The following is a 21,758-nucleotide window of genomic DNA, read 5'->3' as shown; positions in this document are numbered from 1 at the left end:
TGCCGTAACACAGGGTTGTCATAGTGACCCCCAAACATAGACTCCATACCCTGGGACTAACTACTGTCTCCCAGAGCATGTAAAATCCTCATTGACTTTACTAGTCAATAGTTATAAAACTAAACCAGTACAAACCATCTTACTATGGAAGTACTGGAAAGGGTTAATCATTTTTCCCTTATGTTCATTTTCGAGGGGGGTATTGTACAGGCCCTCTCTCTGAAGTTCCTGGCTGGTGGCAGTGGTTACTATCATAAATATTCAACAGCAAATATTTTCCTATGGGATTTTTCCATTGTTCGAGGCTACCACTAAACTGACAGCCTCTAACGAACCGCCGGTTTATATTTGTATTAACTTTAATCTGGTTGCTTTTTTTTGCCAGAACTTTTATAATGGTTCTTTCTCGTGTCTTTCTCTATGATCCTAACCCAGGTCGGGGATCCTTTGTTCGTCCTTTTGGCGGGCTTCTGCAAAGAAGCCCTCCTCTCGGCGCCACTGAGTCTGGGGTAGACCCATTGTGTGGGAGGGGGAGTATGCCGCCTGGACAGGGTTGCCTAAGCAACCTAAGTCGCACTCTGCCCTGAAAGGCTGGAGTGTTTCCTGCTAGGATGACCACTCCACTGTGTGAGTGACAGCTAGGCTGTATGAATGGGGGTCTTTTTGCATAAAAGCAGGGTCCTGAGGACTGGAAGAGCAAGACGTTGCCACTGGAACTAAGAAGCTGAAGAGGAGAGAAGCCAAAGACATCTGCAACGACTGAACCACCGGTGAAGCCCTGCTGCAGCGTCTCACCACTTCTTTCCACAAGACGAGAGAAGATCTTCACCTACAAGAGCCTTCTTCCCTTGAGCTGGTGGGGCCAACCAGTTTGCCAATCGCCTTCCCAGAACTGCCTGGGTCGAATCATCAGTGCCCTGCACTCGGAGACCGGATAGCCAGGCACCCGTCCACCACAACTGCGATTTAAAGGAGCGTACCTTTTAATCCGTTTCGGCATCACCGCGGCTGGCTTCTTCCCTGGGCAGTGCAGTAACTTGAACCTTCCTCCACGACGAGAGCCTCTCTTCCTCTGCTGGACAACATGAACTGGAGGAACTGCCAGGAACCACCGCCACCGCAGGAGCCGCTTCCATTTTTTCAGGTACATAGTTCCACCAGGCCTTCCGTTTTGTGGGGTACTGCTAAAGGTGTTTGAAATCCTTTACCTACCTCCTGGGTTGGCCGCCCCTATCTACTAACATTATCTTTTACCTTGTGCACCCTCCTCTTGAATCAATAATCCAAGGACTTGACTGCAGCTACTAGAACAGTTTGATCCTGGGCCCATTGCCTTGTACCTCTAACTCTGGCACATGCCTATTGACTTTGGACAAATCTGTTACAACTGCCCTCACTAGATTGCTTTTCAGCCTCAACTGTGTTGGTGCACCAAAACTCTTATAACCACTCTTCCTTCCCACTTAAGTATTGCTGAAGTGCCATTTGCTCGATGTTCACCTATGTATGACAATTGCTAACGTGCTTCCTTGCCTAACTTGTTCACAATCCACTTGGGAAGTGTTGCTAGTGTGTCTAAGAGGTTAAATCTGTATAACTTGTCCTTTCCCTCCCTTTTGAGAAATTACTAGAGTGCCATTTTTGCTTGGTTGGCCTTGTGCCATTTTGCTCAGTTTTCACTCTTGCTCAAACTTGTCTATAATTTAAATAGGAAGGTGTATATACTTTTCTTGACGGTTTTAACTTACTTTTCTAATTGTGATTGATTTGTTAAACTAGAAGTGTGTAAAATAAATATATATATTCTTTTTAATACAAAGCTTTGGTCAGTGTTTCCTTGTTTTAACACAGAGAAAGAGGGCAACACACAACTGAATGTAGTTCGAGAAAGGCAGTGGGAAAATCCCATTTACACAAGAAATTAGCGCAATGACCAAGGAGATGCAGGGTCGGTGTAGAAGACAGAAGGATAGATGGAAAACAACTTCCTGTCCCTGTCCCTTCCCCATGATTTGGGAAAACTTTCCTTAGGGAGCGCTGGTGTAATGCTTACAAACAAGGGGACAGAAAAAGAAGGCAAAGGGAAGCCATTTGTGAAAAACCGTAACAACTTAAAGGTTGTTATACTCCTGTATGTCCCAGGTCACTGTTAAACCTCACAGAGGAATGTAGGCAAATGGGAATAAAAATAGAGTTTACACCTTGGACTGATAAAACATCAACAGATCCGAACTGTCTATCATGGGTACACAATGCTTTACTATCCCATAGACACCCTGTACACTGTACTTCCAGTGCCCTTTGGGTTATAACCAGTGTTTCCTTGTACTATAGTGCTGTAGTCCTAATGTGTAAACCCTGAATATGGCTCATCTTCCTCGAGATAAGTCTGACTGCTCAGCCACAACTACCAACTAAATCTTTGTGGTACAGACTGATACCAAAAGGGATTTATTGCATATACCTGTAGTCTTAATCTGCTGTAGTGCTCCCCAAGGGTACTGCAGTGGATTCTGCCTAACATAAGGGAGCCATTGAATCAGTGCTAATGGGGCTATGGATTCAGAGCTGTAGGCCCCTGGAATCAGTGTTCATGGCACAATTTGACCCTTGTCCAAGGGACAACAAAATCAGAGCTAAGGGGGCTATCGAATCAGTGCTAAGGGGACCTGGAATCAGTGCTTAGGGGCCCTGGAATCAGTGCTAAGGGCACAATGGCACCCACGTTCAAGGGACAATGAAATCAGTGCTAAGGGATCCATTGAATCAGTGTGAAGGGGTCCCTGGAGTCAGTGCTAAGGGCACAATAGGACCCACATTCAAGAAACAATGAAATCAGAGCTACGAGAGCCATTGAATCAGTGCTAAGGGGGCCCCAGAATCAGTGCTAAGGGCACAATAGGACCCGCGTTCAAGGGACAACAAAATCAGAGCTAAGGGTGCCATTGAATCAGTGCTAATTCGGCTATGGAATCATTGCTAAGGGGGCCCTGGAATCAGTGCTAAGGGCACAATAGGACCCGCCTCCAAGGGACAACAAAATCAGATCTAAGGGAGCCATTGAATCAGTGTGAAGGGGTCCCTGGACTCAGTGCTAAGGGCACAATAGGACCCACGTTCAAGAAACAATGAAATCAGAGTTATGGGAGCCATTGAATCATTGCTAAGGGGCTATTGAATCAGTGCTAAAGGGGCCCCAGAATCAGTGCTAAGGGCACAATAGGACCTGCGTTCAAGGGACAACAAAATCAGAGCTAAGGGTGCCATTGAATCAGTGCTAAGGGGGCTGTGGAATCAGTGCTAAGGGGGCAATAGCACCCGTGTTCAAGGGGCAACAAAATCAGTGCTAAGGGAGCCATTGAATCAGTGCTAATGCGGCTATGGAATCAGAGCTAAGGGGGCCCTGGAATCAGTGCTACAAGCACAATAGGACCTGCATTCAAGGGACAGGATCTGTGGTATTGGAGCCTTGAATCAGTGCTAAGGGGCTATGGAATCAGTGCTAAGGGGGCCCTGGAATCAGTGCTAGGGGCAGAATAGCACGCGCGTTCAAGGGACAACAAAATCAGTGCTAAGGGGACAATGGATCAGCGCTAAGGGGCAATGCAATCAATGTTAAGCGGACAATGGAATCAGTGACAAGACGAAAAAGAATCAGTGTTAATGGATCGGCAGAGCCATCACTGAATGGCACAGCAAATATTCCCTCGCTCGCAGCAGGGCCAAGTCCTGATGTCCGGAATGAGTTCATCTAAGTGAATATGTTGAGCTGTGACATAACCACGAGGGAAACACAGGCAATGTCCTAGCACACGTAGACCCACAAAGCAATGCTCCTTCTATGCAAATAGACAAGGGCCCGTTCTGTTTCCAGTGTGCCTATGTATGACGACGCTGCTTTCCCTCAAGTCATTAACATCATAAAATGTGTGGGTTGTTTCTTTGTAAGCAACGTGGCATGTGGCAGTTTAACGGCTGCAGAACCCATGCACGGCAAAGGCTGTTATATTTATGAGCAGTTATTAAGTCAGTCCTTCCTCTGGGATTCCTCGATTTAGGCCCAGAGCCAGAACCCAGACGGGAACACATTTTTAAATGGATCTGCACATTTTATGGTGGATGGGAATACGAGCACCCTGGGCAAAGCAACAACATTGTAGAGAACCTTTTTCCCACATGGCAAGAAATGGGTACACTAGGCACTGCCACCATTAGGTAGTGGCCTGTTTATTATAATTGTGTTAATGCAGAGGTGTCGCGGGCTACAGGGAAATGAAGACACTACCCTGCCTGGCTCGCCTAAGAATGACCAACCATTGGAATAACATTGACTGGCTAGTGACTCTGAAAGTCACATTTCCTGCTAGAGGCCCAGTCAGGCGAACCAGAGCTGCAAAGCTCTCAAGGTGCCCTGTGTCCAAAGTTATTAGCCCATCCATGCCTGGTGTTTTCCGTTCTGTTGCCTGTAGCCTTGTATTAATCATTATGCAGGCCTCAACCAGGGGTGCACTGGGAACCCCAAGAGGCCCTGGAAATAATTTTCAAAGTAGCCCCACATTACTCATTTTCAGCAAGTCCAACCCCTTTTGCTATGAGAAATTTTGAAAATAAAATAGGTTACCACACAAATGAGGCCCAGGGTGCAGAGGTGTACCGGGAAATCGCCAGAGTTCCCTATAGGCCAGTCCACCACTGGCCCCGCCTCCCAAAAAGAAGGAAAAATCAGGACTGGATAATGTAATCATGCCAGATATTAAAACAAGACAAAGACTGATATGCAAATGGATATTTCCCATCTGTGAAAAGTACAGTGAGCAGAACAGGTTATCATGCCATGTTCTTTCTGGAGAGGGGCGCCTGCTACCTTTTTTGATATATTTGAAATTAAATTGGGGTTGGTCACCCTGAGTTACCTGGGTGCAACCAGACGCGGACTCCCTGCTCACTGTGGTCAGAGAGACAAAGCTTCATCTCACTGATGAGGCCCAACAAGGCTGAAACACGTGTATGGGGTTGCTTTTGGTACTCTTGTTCAGAGAGGAATTGCCATAGCATTTTGGTGCTGGACTGCCCATGTGGGCGGGACAAAGACTGATATGCAAATGGATATTTCCCATCTGTGAAAGGTACAGCGCGCAAAAAGCGTGTGCTACAAACTCTCATCTCAGAACAGGTTATCATGCCATGTTCTTTCTGGAGAGGAGTGCCTGCTACCTTTTTTGACAGATATTAAACGATGTGTGCTCTGTACTGTTAGCTCAATTCCGGATTTTTCTGTAAGAGTTTTTTTATATGCAACACAACTTCTCGGTTAGTGTGCTTCAACAGATGGTGGTTACTTTGAACTGCTTGTCCTGTAGGTCACCCTGTAAGATGTAGTGAACTGTTTGTCCTGCAGTTCACCCTGTAACATTTAGTGAACTGTTTGTCCTGTAGGTCACCCAGTAAGATTTAGTGAACTGTTTGTCCTGTAGGTCACTCTGTAAGATTTAGTGAATTGTTTGTCCTGCAGGTCACCCTGTAAGATTTAGTGAACTGTTTGTCCTGTAGGTCACCCTGTAAGATTTAGTGAACTGTTTGTCCTGTAGGTCACCCTGTAAGATTTAGTGACTGTTTGTCCTGTAGGTCCTGCGGTAAGATTTAGTGCAGTGCTGTACTTTTGGCTTTGCAGATTATCCCTTGGGCTCTTCCTGAGTCTCTGGAAGATCTATTGTAAGACAGGGAAAAGGCTGTGCTCCTTCCAGGGTGAGGTTGCAGGTCACACGAATTCTGATGCCCCTCTGCCATGAAGGTTACGTCCATCTGCAGCTCATTTCAAATTTCTGGCACGTCCACCCCCTCTAGGCTCCAACCGCTTCCAAGAGGAGCGATTTGCAGAGCGGGCCATTTATCAGGATCATGATAACTCCGTTCATCCCACGCGGTGTAGGGATTCCTGCTCCATTAAACACGCCCATTTCCTAGAGGGAGCAACAACTTCAAAGGGAACGATGTGCAAACCCTGGGAATGCAGATTTGGCTTCATTCTCTTTTATCGCCGTTTCTATGCAGCACCTCATTACAACCTTGGCGGTAAACCCGCCAGGTTACCGGCAAAGGCTGTTACCGTTTCCAGCACTCGGTCCGGCAGCATTGCTGCGCGATTACGAGTACCGGAGGGACGGAGATAATGCCCATTCCTGGAGTCCAATAGGACTCCATGAGGGGATTTGCTGTGCCGGTGCCGGTCAAGAGGGCTTTTTTTGCTGGTAGGAAACCCAGGTGCCCCACTGACAAACCCGTAGCTGGGCGGTCCGGTAAAATGCCGGTATCCACGAATACCGGCACTTTTTTACCAGACCACCCAACTTGGAATGTGGCCCAATGGCCTAGCTGTGAACAAAACACTAAATGATACACCTTTTCTGTTTACAACCTGCCAATGTAACGGTTACATTTTATTTAGCCATGCATGCCTGCTTTTTCATTCTAATGCTACCATCTGAAGAGGAAGCTTATTAAACTTTGAAGGCTAATGCATCCTACCACAATAGTGTATTATTTTTAAGTAGGCCAATAAAAAAGAGACCCCGGATGTGTTGATTTTTTCATCCATCAAAGTACAGTTAAACTCAAAAAATTAGATGTTGTTGCCTTCATAAGCTGTTGTCAACACGCTTTTTAAAGAAGGCTAAAAATGTGAAGGATTGCATGATTTATGATTACAGGCTTATTATATGATCTCCCATTTGTTTTGTATCCTAGTCATCATTTCTACGAATCCTACAAATATGGCATTTCCAATAGTATATTTTACCTAAAGAAAGAACAAAACTTGCCTCCTCAAATAATGAAAAAGCTTAGGTTTCTGTTTATTTATTTGTGACAAGTTCTCTGCATAACTTAATTAATTCTTGTGTGTTGGGCAGATTCCAAAGTGGGTCTTCCCAGGTGTTTTGTTAAACCAGGTGCGTCTTGAGTGTTACCATGAAAGACATCAGATTGGGTGTGAGTTGTGTCTTTACTGGTGTTATCCCAGAGGCGGGAAGCGACTGCACCAGGTCTTCTGGTCTTGTGAGCTGTTTTTGGGATAAGCAAGCAGTCGTTCCCTGTGGAGTGCATGGCTTTCTTGTGTCAGTAGCAGGAGATCGTGTCTTGTAGGGAACAAGTTCCGAAGTCAGCCAGGCATGTGCATTCAAGGCAGAGGATCTTCAAGGAGATGCTGGCCTGCACCAGAAGCCAATGTACACTGCAGAGTCATTTGGGACTTGCCTCCCCCCATGTTCGAGACTTTTTGTAGCCTTTGAGGTTTGTTAGCAGAGGTTGTCTCTGCATGAAGGACACTACAGTAGCCAATCCTCGAGTTTACCAGTGATCGTACCTTCATTGTGAAATTCTCTATTGGTGTGTAGGGTACACATATTTTGAGGAGTTAGATTTGAAAGGCTGCTGATTTAACCATGGTGACTACATGTGATGTAATGCTAAAGTTGCCATCTCTAATGATACCTAAATGCGTCACTTGCTTACCAACAAATGAGGGCGTAGATGAGGTGAGTCGGGACTGTGAATTACAGTTTGAGCAGCATTGACCGGGCTGCTGTTTTGTCCCTTCCACTACTCTGTGGCTTTGAATCCACAACACAAAAGTGGACATCGGTCTTATTCACCCATGACCATTATTAGGTCGTTTGCAGGCCATATGCACAAGAGTGGAAGGAGAGTTGATATTTGTGAGTAGGTCCATGAGTGGCTTTTGAAAATTGGTAAAAGAATTAGGGGGAGATGGGAGAGCCCTGAGGTACTCCACACTTCACAGGATTGTATGTGGACAATAGGTTTCTGAGTCGTGCCAGTAGGCAGCAGTGAGAAGTTGGCCACATTTTATTGGCAGTGCAGAAGGATGGTGTTATTCACGGTATCATGCCACGAAGAGGCGGTGCGTGGTCAACATTGCAAGGGTGTTTTTGTCTGCTAGTTCTAGTGGGTGAGCCATTCTGAGAGCAGTGCGGTTTCTGCTCGATGGAAGGGGTCTCTCAAACCCAATGCTGTGTCGGATTCAATGTCTTGACTGGAGTTGTGCGGAGAGGGTGCTCTCCAGTCTTGCAGTTCCGCTTGAGCCCTGCAATGGGGCAATCATTGGTGGGATTTTCGGGTCCAATGATGCATTACTCGGAGACCTCTGGCATGTGAACAGTTTTTGGTCTTTGGTTACATGGTATGTCAGCAGGAAGATGTTGATGAAGGCAGTGTGTGGTTTGCACAGGATGCCTGCATGGGCTGGACAGGATTCACCCAATCCTGGCCTGGCATGGCCCTCTTAGGGATTAGTGTTCCTCAGTGATGCATGGTTCTACCCCTCAAACATATCTTGCACGCAACCTTTAGAATGACCAATTTGAACCCTCAAGGAGGATAATGGCTTTGCACTAGCAAATTTATCCAGCACTTTACAGTGACAAATTAGTTAAATGAGCGTGCAACCCCAACTAAGCCGAAGCTGTGCATCACCCAGACGAGGACGACATTCCTGTATCCCTCAATCTGCAAAGAATTCACAATTCTAAACAATAGATATGTTAAGACCTCCAGCCCACTGGTGGGTGGGAAGATGCGTTATAATATTAGCATGTTTTTGTGATACTGCTCTTTCCAGCTAAATCTTGCAGATCTGCACAACCTTTGCTGTCTAGTTTCCAAAGTGTCCAAATAAATGGTGCTCATTCTATGGATGTCAAAGCGATTAAAGCCTGAGACAACGAACTGAAGTGTGAGCTTGTGACTGAGCAGCGGCAGGTTCATTAACTCATCGGGTTATCGCACTCATTGTAATGCATGAGAATAATGGCAAGTAATGCCAGGACAAACTTAAAAGGAGCAACATGTCTGATCTTTCATCACCAAGAAGAAAAGAAAATGGCACTCATCCATAAGTGCGTCTTGGTCGTTTTCTAAAGTTTACAAGACTTTCTTTTTTTAATTTATTTTGTATTTGTTTATTGGTTAAACCAAATTCAACCTTAACAAAACGTTTTAAAAAAAAAGAAATAAGTTAAAGGTGAAGTACAGAAATAAATAGCACTAAAGCAATTAGACAAATTTCGTAATGGGATTAATCCTCAATTACTTGTGCCATAAAAAAAAGCCAATGCACTCAATCCATAAAACCAGTTCATTTGTGAATAAAATTGCAAGTCATAATGTGATCAAAATTCCAAATTGCGTATCTCCAAGAGTGAGGGGAATGTAATAGCCTGTTCTGCTTGTCCAAATGAGTTCAAGTCATTTGAGTTCAGGCTATTTAGGAAGGGAACTACTGAAACCACCATGGACACGACTTTCCTGGTGATGGAGGGAAGAAGGGATGGCTCAACCGCTGCAGGCCCTGCACTGAAAGTACTCCCACTCTTCCTTGCCCTGGCACTCATTTTTGTCTTTTTGAATTTGGGGGGACAGTAATGGGTGATGTCACATCTCAGCGTAAGTACACTATCAGAGGTGGCCTGGTGTGTCAAACTAAAGTTGTCATGCTTAGCTTGTGTGGCCCTTCCCAGCAGAAGGATTGCACTGAGTTTGGTTGACACTGGCATGCATCAGTAGGCACTCTAGGTGCAACAATATCCTGCTGACTCATACAGCCTCAATACGAGTTTGGTGGTATCTCAGCAGTAATACCACCAAGATACCACGAAACTGTATTACTGTTACCACTGATTGGTCCGGCGGTATTACCATTGGATACCAAGTGGTGGTGGGTGGTTTTAGTCCTCACTAATTGGAGTCCATGGGACTTCATGGGGATTTTGGCGGTATTACCACCAGCAGTATTATCACAGATGGGCATACCGCTGATTTGGCTGTTTTGGGACAGCAAGGCAGAGAAATTACCTCCAGCATTCTTCTGGAGGTGGTTCCTCTGCTTTACCTAGAAACCTGTAGCTTGGCAGTGTGGTAATGCGCCGGTAATGGAGTGGTACTTCTGTTACCACTCCATTACCACTGTTTATACCACACCGCCAAAATCGTAATGAGGCCCTATAGATGAGACAGAGGGCCTCATCACGAGTTGGGCGTTAGCCCTTAAACGCAGCTGTAACATTTAGTACCCTATCTAGAGCCTGGCATGTTGACTCACAGCTTAGAGCTGAGGGTAAACACGCCAGGAAAATGCCAATTTTATGCGCAATAACCGCAGCCGGTATTACTGCACGTAATTGCGCCAAAAATTGGAATAGGGAGTAATGTTTAGCGCCCAACTCGTGATCCGGTGGTAATAACTCCAGACGGGTAGTCGCTAACGCAAATAACGTTGGCTTGTATCCCAGTGGGCATACCACCAAACTCGTGATGATGCCCAAATACAGGGTGACCCCCACATACATCCTGTCAAACCCAGATAAAGCTCACGTCGATACAGCATTCTGAGCAACCACACACAGCTTAGCCACCCCAGTCACATCTAACTAGCCATATATATTCGAGCACCCCAAATACCTCCAAATAGCCAGAAACATTCAAAACCCCCCACACAGTTCTAGGCAGCCCCAAAGGCGTACATGTTATACATTTGTATCATGCCACTAATAGCTGCTTCATCCTACACCCACACACATCTAAGCACTCCCACAAGCAGTGCCACAGGGCCATAGAATGGGAAACACTGTGTTTTAGAAACAGCTTCCAAACATAACACCTCTAAATAACCCCATATGCCAAACACACATACATCAAAGAATGTATGAGTTTGGTAATGTTACATCCAGCAATACCACCAAACTCAGTTCCTGTTGTTGCATGCAGCAAACTGCTTGCAGCCAGAAAGATCCCCAGGATTTCAAGCCATGCAGACACTTCGGTTATTCCCCATTTTGGAGTTCCATAGGGTTTCATGGGGATCGGCAATGGCTGCAGGCAGCAACTACAAAGTGTGTCAATTACCACATGCAGTAATGCCTTCATGGGGAGGTACCGATCGCCAAACAAAAGCAGATATAAAAAATATCAGAAACAAAATGTGGCATTTGGCAAAGTGGTAAATCATCCTAAATACCATATGTTTTACCACTATCACCAAACTCATAATCAGGCCCTTGTTATCCACAAAAGCAGAGCACAGTGCATGATAGTGCATCCAACCCTGTTAGCAACACAACAAACCATTTCTAAATGATCCTAACTCTGTGCAACCTCTTTCCATCCTCAAACAAGGCAAAGATGGAGTACCTCAAAACAATGAACTGTCTTAGCAGCTCCAAAGATGCCTGAGATGGCAGCAGCAATGGACCTGTGTAAAAGCCCTGGAAGTCTTCATAACAACAGAATCATCACCCAGAAATTACCCAAGGATGCGTAATAACTAAGCACCCGAAATCGGTGCCCCAGCATGCCCAAATAAGATGGCAGTCTCCCTAAAACATGGGTGTCATTTTAGGGGGAGAGGGGGCAAGGGTGTTTGTGCCCCTCATGTTTTGTGGCACACCATTTTGTCTCACTCACTTGGCGGGGGCCACCTTCATTGGGATGTCGTGTCCCCTCCACCCCAACATTTTCAGCAAAGTTACTCCACTGCCCAAAGAAGTTCAACGCAACACCCAGGAATTAATCAAAGTTGAAGTGCACCCACAATCAGCTCAGCACCTAAAATAAGAAATGCATGCCAAAATAAGCCTGCGCGCCTCCACTGGAGGCAAGTTTTGTTAATGCCATTCCATACTGTGCCAAAAGACCCTGAGAGTGGCGCACTGTGCCCAAGTCAGTGAGTGAAGGTGTCTCTACTCCCAATATTAAGGTGGCATTTGAAGTAACATTACAATGTACCCCGCAAACATAAGAAGTTGCTCATTCGGTGAAGAGAGATTTTGCACTCCTAATAAATTATTCATTGCCGAATAAGGGGCACCTGTTCCTGCCAGACATAGAGCGCCTCAACAGGATTTTGAGGCGGTGCAGGTAAAGGTAACATCCAAAGGTTGCAGACAGTCAGAACGATGCAGTCCGAATGATCTACACTGCAACGAGAAGGGATCACATTTCACAGTATCGAAGGGAGCTGCATTGGTTACCTATAGAAAAGAGAATCCAATTTAAGACGTTGACCCGTACACATAAATGTGTTTATGGAGAGGCTCTACAATATCTGAAGCAAACTGTAAGAAAATACTCACCAAACAGGACTCTGTGCTCAAGTGCCACACATCTCCTGACCATGCCACATGTGGGAAGAGCCAGAGGATCTGGCAGATCCGAAGTGCTGCACATCCCCTGACCATGCCACATGTCAAAAGAGCCAGAGGATCTGGCAGATCTGAAGTGCCACACATCTCCTGACAATGCCACGTGTGGAAAGAGCCAGAGGATCTGGCAGATCTGAAGTGCCGCACATCTCCTGACCATGCCACATGTCAGAAGAGCCAGAGGATCTGGCAGATCTGAAGTGCCACACATCTCCTGACCATGCCACATGTGGAAAGAGCCAGAGGATCTGGCAGATCTCAAGTGCCACACATCTCTTGACCATGCCACATGTCAGAAGAGCCAGAGGATCTGGCAGACCTGAAGTGCCACACATCCCCTGACCATGCCACATGTCAGAAGAGCCAGAGGATCTGGCAGATCCTTTCCTTTCTACACCTCAAAGAACTGGATTCAACTTACCATATCAATGCGAAAAGAGGAAAATGATGCTGTTTTCAGAAAACAACCCTGTTTGAATAAACTAGTTACTAAATCTTAAAGTTTTTTATCTGCTCAGAGGTACCTCCGACTGTTATTTGCTCCACTATGATCTCCTCACTGGTGGTTTGTCGGCATTCTTCTACGTGTGGTGTCGCCGGCCGGTATCTTGCTCTGCTGCGGCCTAGTCCTCACTGCAGCCTGCTGCGGGATATCTTCCTCTCTTTTTGCTCCACTGTCATTTAAGCCCAGGTGCTGCATGCTGTCTGCTGCCAGGGATACCAGCCCACTGGAGGGAGCTCTAGGAATCCTGTTCACAATGATTCTGCTCGACAGCATCCCACGTCACCACGGATATTCCAGATAAGATACCCGGCTTTGGGTCTCTATTCGCTCCGTGCACCACTAGCATGCACAAATTCGTCTTTTCACCTGAAAATACACATACCAACGAAGCCGCCCACACATAGCAACTGACCGCCTCCCTTCCAACAACCACCACAACAAACGATCTCCACATCTCACACCAATGTGTATATAGCGGTCCAAGGTATACCAGCCCACTGCAGGGAGCTACAGGAATCCTGTTAACAATGATTCTGCTCGACAACGTGCCACGTCACCACGGATATATCGGATAAGATACCCGGCCTTGGATCTCTATTCACTGCGTGTCCCAGCCGCGCACCCATAGCAACTGACCGCCTCCCTTCCATCAACCACCACAACACAAGAAATCCACATCTCACGCCAATGTGTAAAACGCGGTCCCAACCCAGGCATATTCACACTAAGGGCACCCCACGGCTGTGTTCTAGTTACAGATGCCCCAAGGGCTCTCCACACAAATAGGACTCAGCTACTTTGAATTTTCGGCTGCTCCAGCAATCAAACCAATGTCCTTCTTTTTCAGGTGTGATCAGGGTCGGACTGGGCCATTAAATTGTCTCGGGCACCAATGAAAAAGTGGCCGACAGTTGAAAACGGCTATTCATTACTTTTGTGACACTGTTTAAATAGTACCCCAGGAGACCTTTTTAAAAATATAAAATGTGATGCAAATTGTGCATTTTAAAGAATATTTATTCAGCAACACTGATCATAACTATTATCTGCATATTTCTTTATTTATTTACGTATTGTTTGCTTGTTAGGCGCTTATACAATAAGAATAAAATGTTTCAAAACCCATAGTGAAGTAACTCATCAAACTGGCCCTTATTGGCCACAAAAGTGGCCCACTTTGACCAAGAAAACGGGCCCACACCAGCATTTTGTGTTTTTGGTTCGTTCACGGGCCTATTGCCCTATAGGCCAGTCCGAGCCTGTATGTGATAACACTAACAGATCATGAAAAGGACCGTGGGGCGCAGCAGAAAGTGTAATAATATAACATAACATGGAAGATCTGCTGCACGCTAAATAAATCAGGTATGTATTAGCATGAAACATAAATGCAGCTCTTTGCAGCAGCAAATCAGTATGGGGACGGTAGTCCAAGTGGCTACTGAAATCCTCCAAAACAAGAGATAACAAGATAGCCCCTGAAATATAGCCAACACGTATCAGTGGTAAGGCGGGGTCATGAAAGGGATATACGCTGAATACTGTGCTGCAGAAAACATCGAGTACGAAAACCTCGCGGTTTCTTAGTCGAATTTCAACATAAATATATGTGGGGGCGGTGGGTAAGGTTTATAACTAATGTCGGGGATTATGGGGGGGCTATGGGGTGTCTCCCCCACATATACTTGCGTTGAAATGACCTCAAAGAAAAGCCCGCGGTGTTCTTCCTCGATGTTTTTTTTTTCGTTGTAATCTCACCAATCCATGCAAGTTGGGGTCCCAGCTCAACAAAGCCACACGGTCATCAAAGTAGACATGTGTGCATGGCATTATTCTGATCACTAATCTCGAGGCCTGGCATGTGCCCATCTTACTTATTATCATATGAACGCAAGATGTTGGCATTGGATTTTACAGAAAAGAAAGAGGTTTGTCCCACAGACCTAGCAGCATAAAAATAAGACTTCACGAGTACTGCCCGATACAATACAACCACATAACAATACTGAAAATCAAAATACACCCCAAAACATAATGGCAAAACCCAGGGGGCTGCCAGGGAGAGACATGTAGTCTGGATTATCCTACTCGTAATTATTCCAAAGCATAGCACCCTCCTTCTGCCAAATTAAACATATGACAATTAGTCTCTGCTGTAACTCACAGGTTTCCTTTCAGTGGCTTTTTGTAATATGTTCTTGGTGAATAACAAAGACTGTGCATTGTAGTTTGAGAGACCTTGTATTGGTCCAACTTAGATCATTCCATATCATTTCAGACCTCAAAGAACCTTTCGTGAGACAAGGCACAATATCTTATCCCGTTGTATTCATTTGTCTTGCCTTTTTTTCAGTGTTTAGTAAACGACGCTGTGGGGCGAGCTGAAAGGAAAAGATTTAGGGCCCGATTCATGGAATTTTTTGCACGGTTCAAAGTGACTTTGCACTTGTGAAAAGTGACTTTGCGCAGCCGACACACACCCTGATTCATGCAACTGTGCAAAGTGTGTTTTTGCAGTGCAAAGTCATGTTTGCTGTGCAAAATTAACTCTGCACTGCAAAAATACACTTTGCAGAGTTCCATGAATCAGAGTTTGTGTCGGCAGTGCAAAGTCATTTTTCAGCAGTGCAAAGTCACTTTGAACCGTGCAACAAATTCCATGAATCGGCCCCTTAGAGCGTGATTTACAGTGTTTTTCAAATGGAACTTCCCATTGAAAAAAACGTTGTAGATCAGGCCCATAGCGTACAAACTCTTCAGAATTCTCTATAGTAAACCTGAAAGCCTCAGCGTTGTGAAATGCGTGTTTGACACAATGGCTGAACAGTACTCAAGTATTTTGAAGTAATGGGTTTTCTAACAAATTGTTCTCACGTAAACCGCTCGTCAGTACAGGTCTTGTTTTTTTCGTGTGTGATAAAAACATTCATCACAATTCCTCGAGTCACTTTTGCTCAATGTATTTACCTCTGGGGGATAAAAGGCTGAGCAAGTTGCCCTGGGAGTCTACTCTGTAACTTTAAGGTGCAGATGTATCGCAGTGGAGTTCTTTAACCACGCAAGGCACTTCTGCGGCTGGAGGTTTTGAATAAATCATAACCACCGGTATGGTACCGGGCAACCGTTCAGACCACCTTTAGTCTGCTGTGTCATTCCAGAAAGGAACAGACCAACTGCAAATCAGGCTTGGTCCCACCCCAAAAGACTAACTGCAAACCAGGCTTGGTCCCACCCCAAGAGACCAATTGCAAATCAGGCTTGGACCCACCCCAAAAGACCAACTGCAAATCAGGATTGGTCCCCCCAAAAGACCAATTGCAAATCAGGCTTGCCCCCCCCCCCCTCACCCCCCTAAAAGGGGCTGTCCATCCCACACTGCTCGGTCACACCACTTCTGCAGAAACCACAAAAAAAACCTGACATGTTTCAGGCACCTTGGCCATGGTCAGTGAGGTGTAGCTTGGGTCTCTGGGCAAGGCAAGCTCGAACCCCACATCTGGACATACCCGTCCCGCGTAGGGCGACATCGGGAACACAGGATAGTGATGGCTGGAAGGTTTCGAATGAATCATAACCGCTGGCATTGCTCTGGGCAACTCTCCAGACTATTGTTTTTCAGCCTCCCATGCCATTACAGATGGGGAAATGCCATGCTTAAAAGAGGCATGGGTGTTCTGGACAGATCTCCAACATGCTAACGTTGCCCTGTAGGGCACCCTCACATTAAGGGTATAATGCCTTATTTCATTTAATCTTCACGAGACGTGCCCGGTCCCTCCCCTTTGCCTTCAGCTTAGAACTTTCTTTTCTCAGTAGTTTACGTTTTGGTACAGTGATCGAAGTGAGCGGGAACGGTTGGGGCCGGTTGGGACCGCTGTTCCACTACTTTTATTTATTTATGTTTACCATTCCTGTACTTTTTACAACCATTTTCACCATTCTATATAAAGGATTAGTCCATTCACGTCCCCGTGCAAGTGTAAAGTTGAAATAGTGGCCTTAGTTACTAGTCCCTTAGACTATGGCAATGCCCCGATGCCCCGGCCACACCACTTTGTCACAAGTTGCACTAGGCTTCCACCTATCCTCTCCGCTGTCGAGACCACAGTTCCACTACTTTTTTTCGGTACACTTCTACCACTGTTTCGGTAGAACCTTCAATGGCCTGGTTGTATAATACTAGCCACAACTGTTTGATTTGCTGCAAATACAATCTTAGTCTATTCATGTAAGCAGTACTCAATGTATCAACGTGCAATGGATGAAAGGCAGAGTCGTCCCTGTCAGGGCTCGAACCTTGGCACGCAGTGGAAAAACAGTATGTTGCGTTGTTTACTGCACCCAGTGATGTCCATTTTGACCTTTGTGGTGTGGGTGAAAGGTTGCTTGGTACCAAGAAGCTCCTGTGTATTCGAATACGTCTGCCCTGCTGGTCAACCTCAGAGTTCTAAATTACAGGACGCGGATAAGAGGCGGGCTCGCGTGATAAGAAGGTTATCAGTCTTTTTATCACGGGGCCCTGGGGAGCGGCAGAGGCTTCAAATCACGGCCACTCGCTCCAGAAACGGTCTCAGGCCAAACTCCGGCCGGTGCTCACCATGCAAAGCTGGTATCGCCTAAAAGTGTCGAGTTTCTTTCATCTGCAGGCGGGGGGCTTTTCGCGTGCCCGGGGAGGTAAAAGACAGCCCCCAGGAAAGAGAAGAGGAGACGGGTTATTTTAACATATCAGCGGGGGGGGGAGGGGGTCTTATCTGGCTTGGCTAGAAATACCCCGACCTTCCACGCGGACCCCTGCAAAGCACGTCACATCTGCTCGCTGTGAGGCCTGTGTGGCAAAGTAATCAGTGATGGGACACGAGGTGGGGGAGGGGGCGAAAAGGCAGCAAAGCAACCCGGGCGCCTTCTCCTCACCCTTAAGAATAAGGCATAGAGATGGGTGTCACACGTCACACCTCTACCCCTCTCTACGCTCCCGTGAACGCGCAGACCAACATGTAGAGCCTGGCCAAGTAGCCAATGGCCCTTTCTTGGCAGAGGTCACCCGGCCTCCCTGGGAAAGCGAATGCCCCCCCGGTGCGGCCATCAGTCGGTTGTTTTTCCAGCTGCACCTCCTGGGAGATGCGCGAGTGTCACTCAGCCCTGCCTGCACCCCAGGATCCCACGCCGTTTCCCACCGCACTGACTGCAGAGAATGATGCGCCCAGAGGATCCAAGCGCGCCCTTCCGCCGCCGCCAGAGACTTCTAGCGAGTTACGGGCCAGTGGAAGCCGAGTGGCTGCAGCCTTCGCTGGGGCAGGGCCGATGGCTAAAGCCCGGACATTACTGCGTGGGTCTTACTGGAGAACGCCCCGCTCCGACACTCTATAGAAGACATCGCACCAGCAAAGCATAACGCACCTCGAACCTTCCAGCAAACTGTCTGTCTTCTGCTTTGGTGTCTGAAAAAGTGACGGGGTGCTATTTGCAGGCAGATAAAAGTGGCCGTATTGCAAATACGTATTGTTTCAGTTTTTGACACTAGGGCAATTTGGAAATCTTCTGCAACGTGGGCCCTGGCTTCACTTGTCAAGTCAAGTGTATTGTTTTTTTTTCTTCATATATAGAACTTGGTATTGGGGGGGGTGTTTCTAAGCACTCCGAAGATTCGCAGAGTAGGGATATGGGACAAAAAGTAATTTTGAGATGTTTGCAATAACGCAAACGTGTGCCCAAGAATGTCCAAAGTGTTCTGTAATAGTTTGGTGCAGGTGTGTGCTACATTGTGGGGTGTATATGCCCACTACACATATAGCGAGCATTGCCCTGGGAGGGCACGTACATCAAGTCTATAGTCAGGTGAGAGCTTTTTGTGCGATGTATACTGATCCTAATGTGCCCAGAATCACACATCTTGGTCTGGACATGGGTAAGCCACGAATTCAACTCAGATCCCCTCTTCACAGAGAATACTGCTTAACCAATGCCGCTTGTTGATGCTTGCTTTGCTCCATATCAGGCTTCTGTCTTATGCACCCCCTTTCATCATCGGCATGGAATTAGATCACTAAATGCAGCCAGGTCCCTGTTTTAGGTTAAGAACCAAATGCATTCTGGGAGTTGTGGTATTCATTTACTTCAATTACATTGAGCAGATTATCATAGTTTGCAAAAGGAAGGCGTGTGTCTGGAAACAAGCGGGTCCACAGAGATTGAGTTGTACCTGGTATGGTAACCCTAACTTTAAACGTAAACACCAACGGTTAGATTGCCCGTATTGCACCAGTGCGAAGTAATTTTGCACTAGTGCAAGACGCAGTGCCCACGCACGAGCACAGAAATGGAATCTGCACTGACGAGAAACACATGACCACCTATTAACCAGTGCATAGAGAACATGTGCCACCAGTAAGTCATTGTAAATGTCCGTAACATGTTACCCGGCACCCGAGCAGTCCATGAAAATGTGCCCTTAGGTTTCTTAGTATAGCACTTAAAACTGATAGGCAGCTGCAAGGCACTAGCGACCTTGAAGCCAAGAGCAGAGGAGTAATATGCATGCAGTGGAGCCGGGATTCGTACAGAGGTGCATTTCGTGCCCATTGGGCCGCATCACCTGCGGTTGGCAGGAGTGCCACTTACCTTGAGGCTTGCTGGGCTCCGTCGCATTGGGGGCGGTCATGGCGATGCAGACGTCGTTCTGGGGGAACTGGTCGCATTTCAGCATGTCCGGCCAGTGGAAGCCAAAGAACTGCATGACCGGCTCGCAAGAGTCCCGCACGGCCTCGCAGAGCCAGCGGCACGGGTAGATGGGCCGGTCCAGGCAGACGGGGGCGAAGAGGGAGCACAGGAAGACCTGCGTGCCCACATGGCAATTCTTGTTCAGGAGGGGCACCCAGCTGCTGGCCTGCTGCTTCACCTCTGCCATGGTCTCGTGGTCCAGCAGGTTGGGCAGGACCATCTTCTCGTAGCCCACGCTGTGGCACAGGCGCAAGTCCACGGGGATGTCCACGCACTGCGCCGGCTTGGTGTAGAATCGCCCGCTCTGGTACGAGCCGATGTCCGACTGGAAGCTCACGTAGTCGTACTCGGTGGCTTTGCTGCCAGCTGACAGTCCGAACGTGCACGCCAAGAGGACCCCCAGAAGATTCCGGCTGCTCCCACTCAAACTCTGCGGGCGCCCCATGATGGCAGAATGAAGTGGAAACAGATCTGGGGCTGCCCCTCTCCTGCCGTGCTTGGCAGTTGTCTCCAGGCGGAACAAAAGGCGCTGCCCGTGCACAGCCTGCTCTTGGTGGGAAGCCTTCCTCCCCCCTGTGGTTTCAGCTTTTCAACTTCGATGCGGCTTTTCTCTCTTCACTTGGGGTCGGGTCGAGCATCCAGCCCTCAGCGGTGCGTCTGCGGCACCTCCTCGGAGAACTGCATGGTCTGGAGTGGACGGGAGCCTGGCAGGAGCCTGCTTCTGAAGGGGACAGCCGCAGCCAATCAGCGTTCGCCCTTTCCACGAGTCCTCCCCCTCTCCCTGCTTCTCTCCACCCCTACGGAGCCGGGCGTTTGCAAGTGTCAGTCACACACTCAATTAGCCAATCACTTTCGCCTGTGTGGCCTCATTTTGCTTAAGGTAAACATAGGTCAACACCCCTTAAGACAAAGTTTAACAATGTCATTAACTGCAACCCACAAGGAAAGAGCAGCCACTGCATTCTCGACCCAATCTGGGCATCGGTTGTTGAGTGGATAATAATGTATTTATTTATTTATTTTGTTATTTATATAGCGCACCGAGCCCTAGGGCTTTTGGGCGCATTTCTTACATGTACATATACAAGACGCATTCATTACAGTTACAATGGTGCATTATTCAGGTAAAATATGTTACAAGACGCATTGCTTCCAGTTACATATCATACTTTTTTTACAGATTGTTATCAGATTCTCTAAAACTCTCGCTTAAAAAGTGTGATTGTTTATAAAGACCTGTGAATAAAATGGTGCACTAAAATGATTGTGCTGCAGCATTTCATCGAGCAGCTAAGATTGTGCAGCCTTATAAACTGATTCACATGCAAGGCAAGGCTGGGCTTTCCGGTCTCATGAAGGAAAATATGCTCAAGGAGATGCAGCAATCTGCCGAGGATCACACAATTTGGATGAACTGGGAATTGTGTTTTTTGGTCCCATAGTCTACAACAGCGCTGGCGGAAGGTGGGCCAGGGCTCTCCGGGGCCCATTTCATTATGATGTTTGAGGGGCCCATTGCCTACAGTTTGGGGTAAAAGTCTGCTGCACCCCTCTGGGGCTTAATAATAAGGGATGTAAATGAATGCAGCAAGGAAGTTAATGGAGGCCGGTTAACACGGGTCAGGCATCCAGCGGGAGCTGAAACACCAACCGTCCGCTGAAAAGCTAGTAATTGCTCTTTGTCAGTAAGGTGCAAGTGCAGGTGAACGCGGAGGAAAAGGCAGCACAATAATAGTAATAACGTTGCTGCTGCTAGGGGCGGGGCACCAGCAAAGGTAGCGCGTAGCGTGTGCGCTGCATATTGGGGGTAGACCCCCACTACGCCCCCCCCTTCTCTAGATAGTTTTTACAAAATAACTTAAACACACTCATATTCATTGTTGAAATTAAAACAGGCCTCTTTGTTAAAGAGTCAATTTACGGGCGATCCGAGCATTGCCCAGACGCATGGGGAAACAGGGCCTAAGCACATTCCCTGGGTGGTCTTCTGCTGTTCCTGGGCTTGAAACTGATGAACCCATCACTTCGCTTTACCATTCCTTCGGGGTGAACTATGCCACTTTCTGGTTAAGTCCTTCCGGGTAAAAACCTACTTCTGGTAGCCTTTCGTGCCAGGAACAGTCTGTTAACTCCCATACCCCTGCATGGAGCAAAGCCCAGGCCACTGTGCAGTTGTTGAAGAGTCCAACTGTGCTTAAGGGTGAAAGTGCCCGCCTCTCCCACCCTGGCTCCTGCAGCCAGCAAGTCATGCGCGAGGCTAGCATCCGCAGCGCGAGTCCTCCTGAGCTAGGATCGCCCCGCCCCGTGAATCCTCATCTGTGACA

General features: G+C 47.2%; 1 protein-coding gene across 2 annotated transcripts in view; it reads right to left on the bottom strand.

The window, feature by feature from the left end:
* SFRP1 (secreted frizzled related protein 1) overlaps positions 1-20,142 on the bottom strand; it is a 159,063-nt gene extending 138,921 nt beyond the window's left edge. Inside the window, exon 1 of one of the 2 annotated variants that reach the window (XM_069617624.1) lies at positions 19,336-20,142. In XM_069617624.1, coding sequence (XP_069473725.1) covers positions 19,336-19,879 — 544 coding nt within the window. In that variant the 5' untranslated portion in view covers positions 19,880-20,142. The remainder of the gene's footprint in view (positions 1-19,335) is intronic. The other variant, XM_069617623.1, reaches the window with a different exon arrangement.
* Positions 20,143-21,758: the final 1,616 nt, after the last annotated feature.

This window comes from Ambystoma mexicanum, chromosome 10 (assembly GCF_040938575.1).
Source record: "Ambystoma mexicanum isolate Mex_15411 chromosome 10, UKY_AmexF1_1, whole genome shotgun sequence".
Lineage (NCBI taxonomy): Eukaryota > Metazoa > Chordata > Amphibia > Caudata > Ambystomatidae > Ambystoma > Ambystoma mexicanum.
This window is presented reverse-complemented; position numbering and strand designations above follow the sequence as displayed.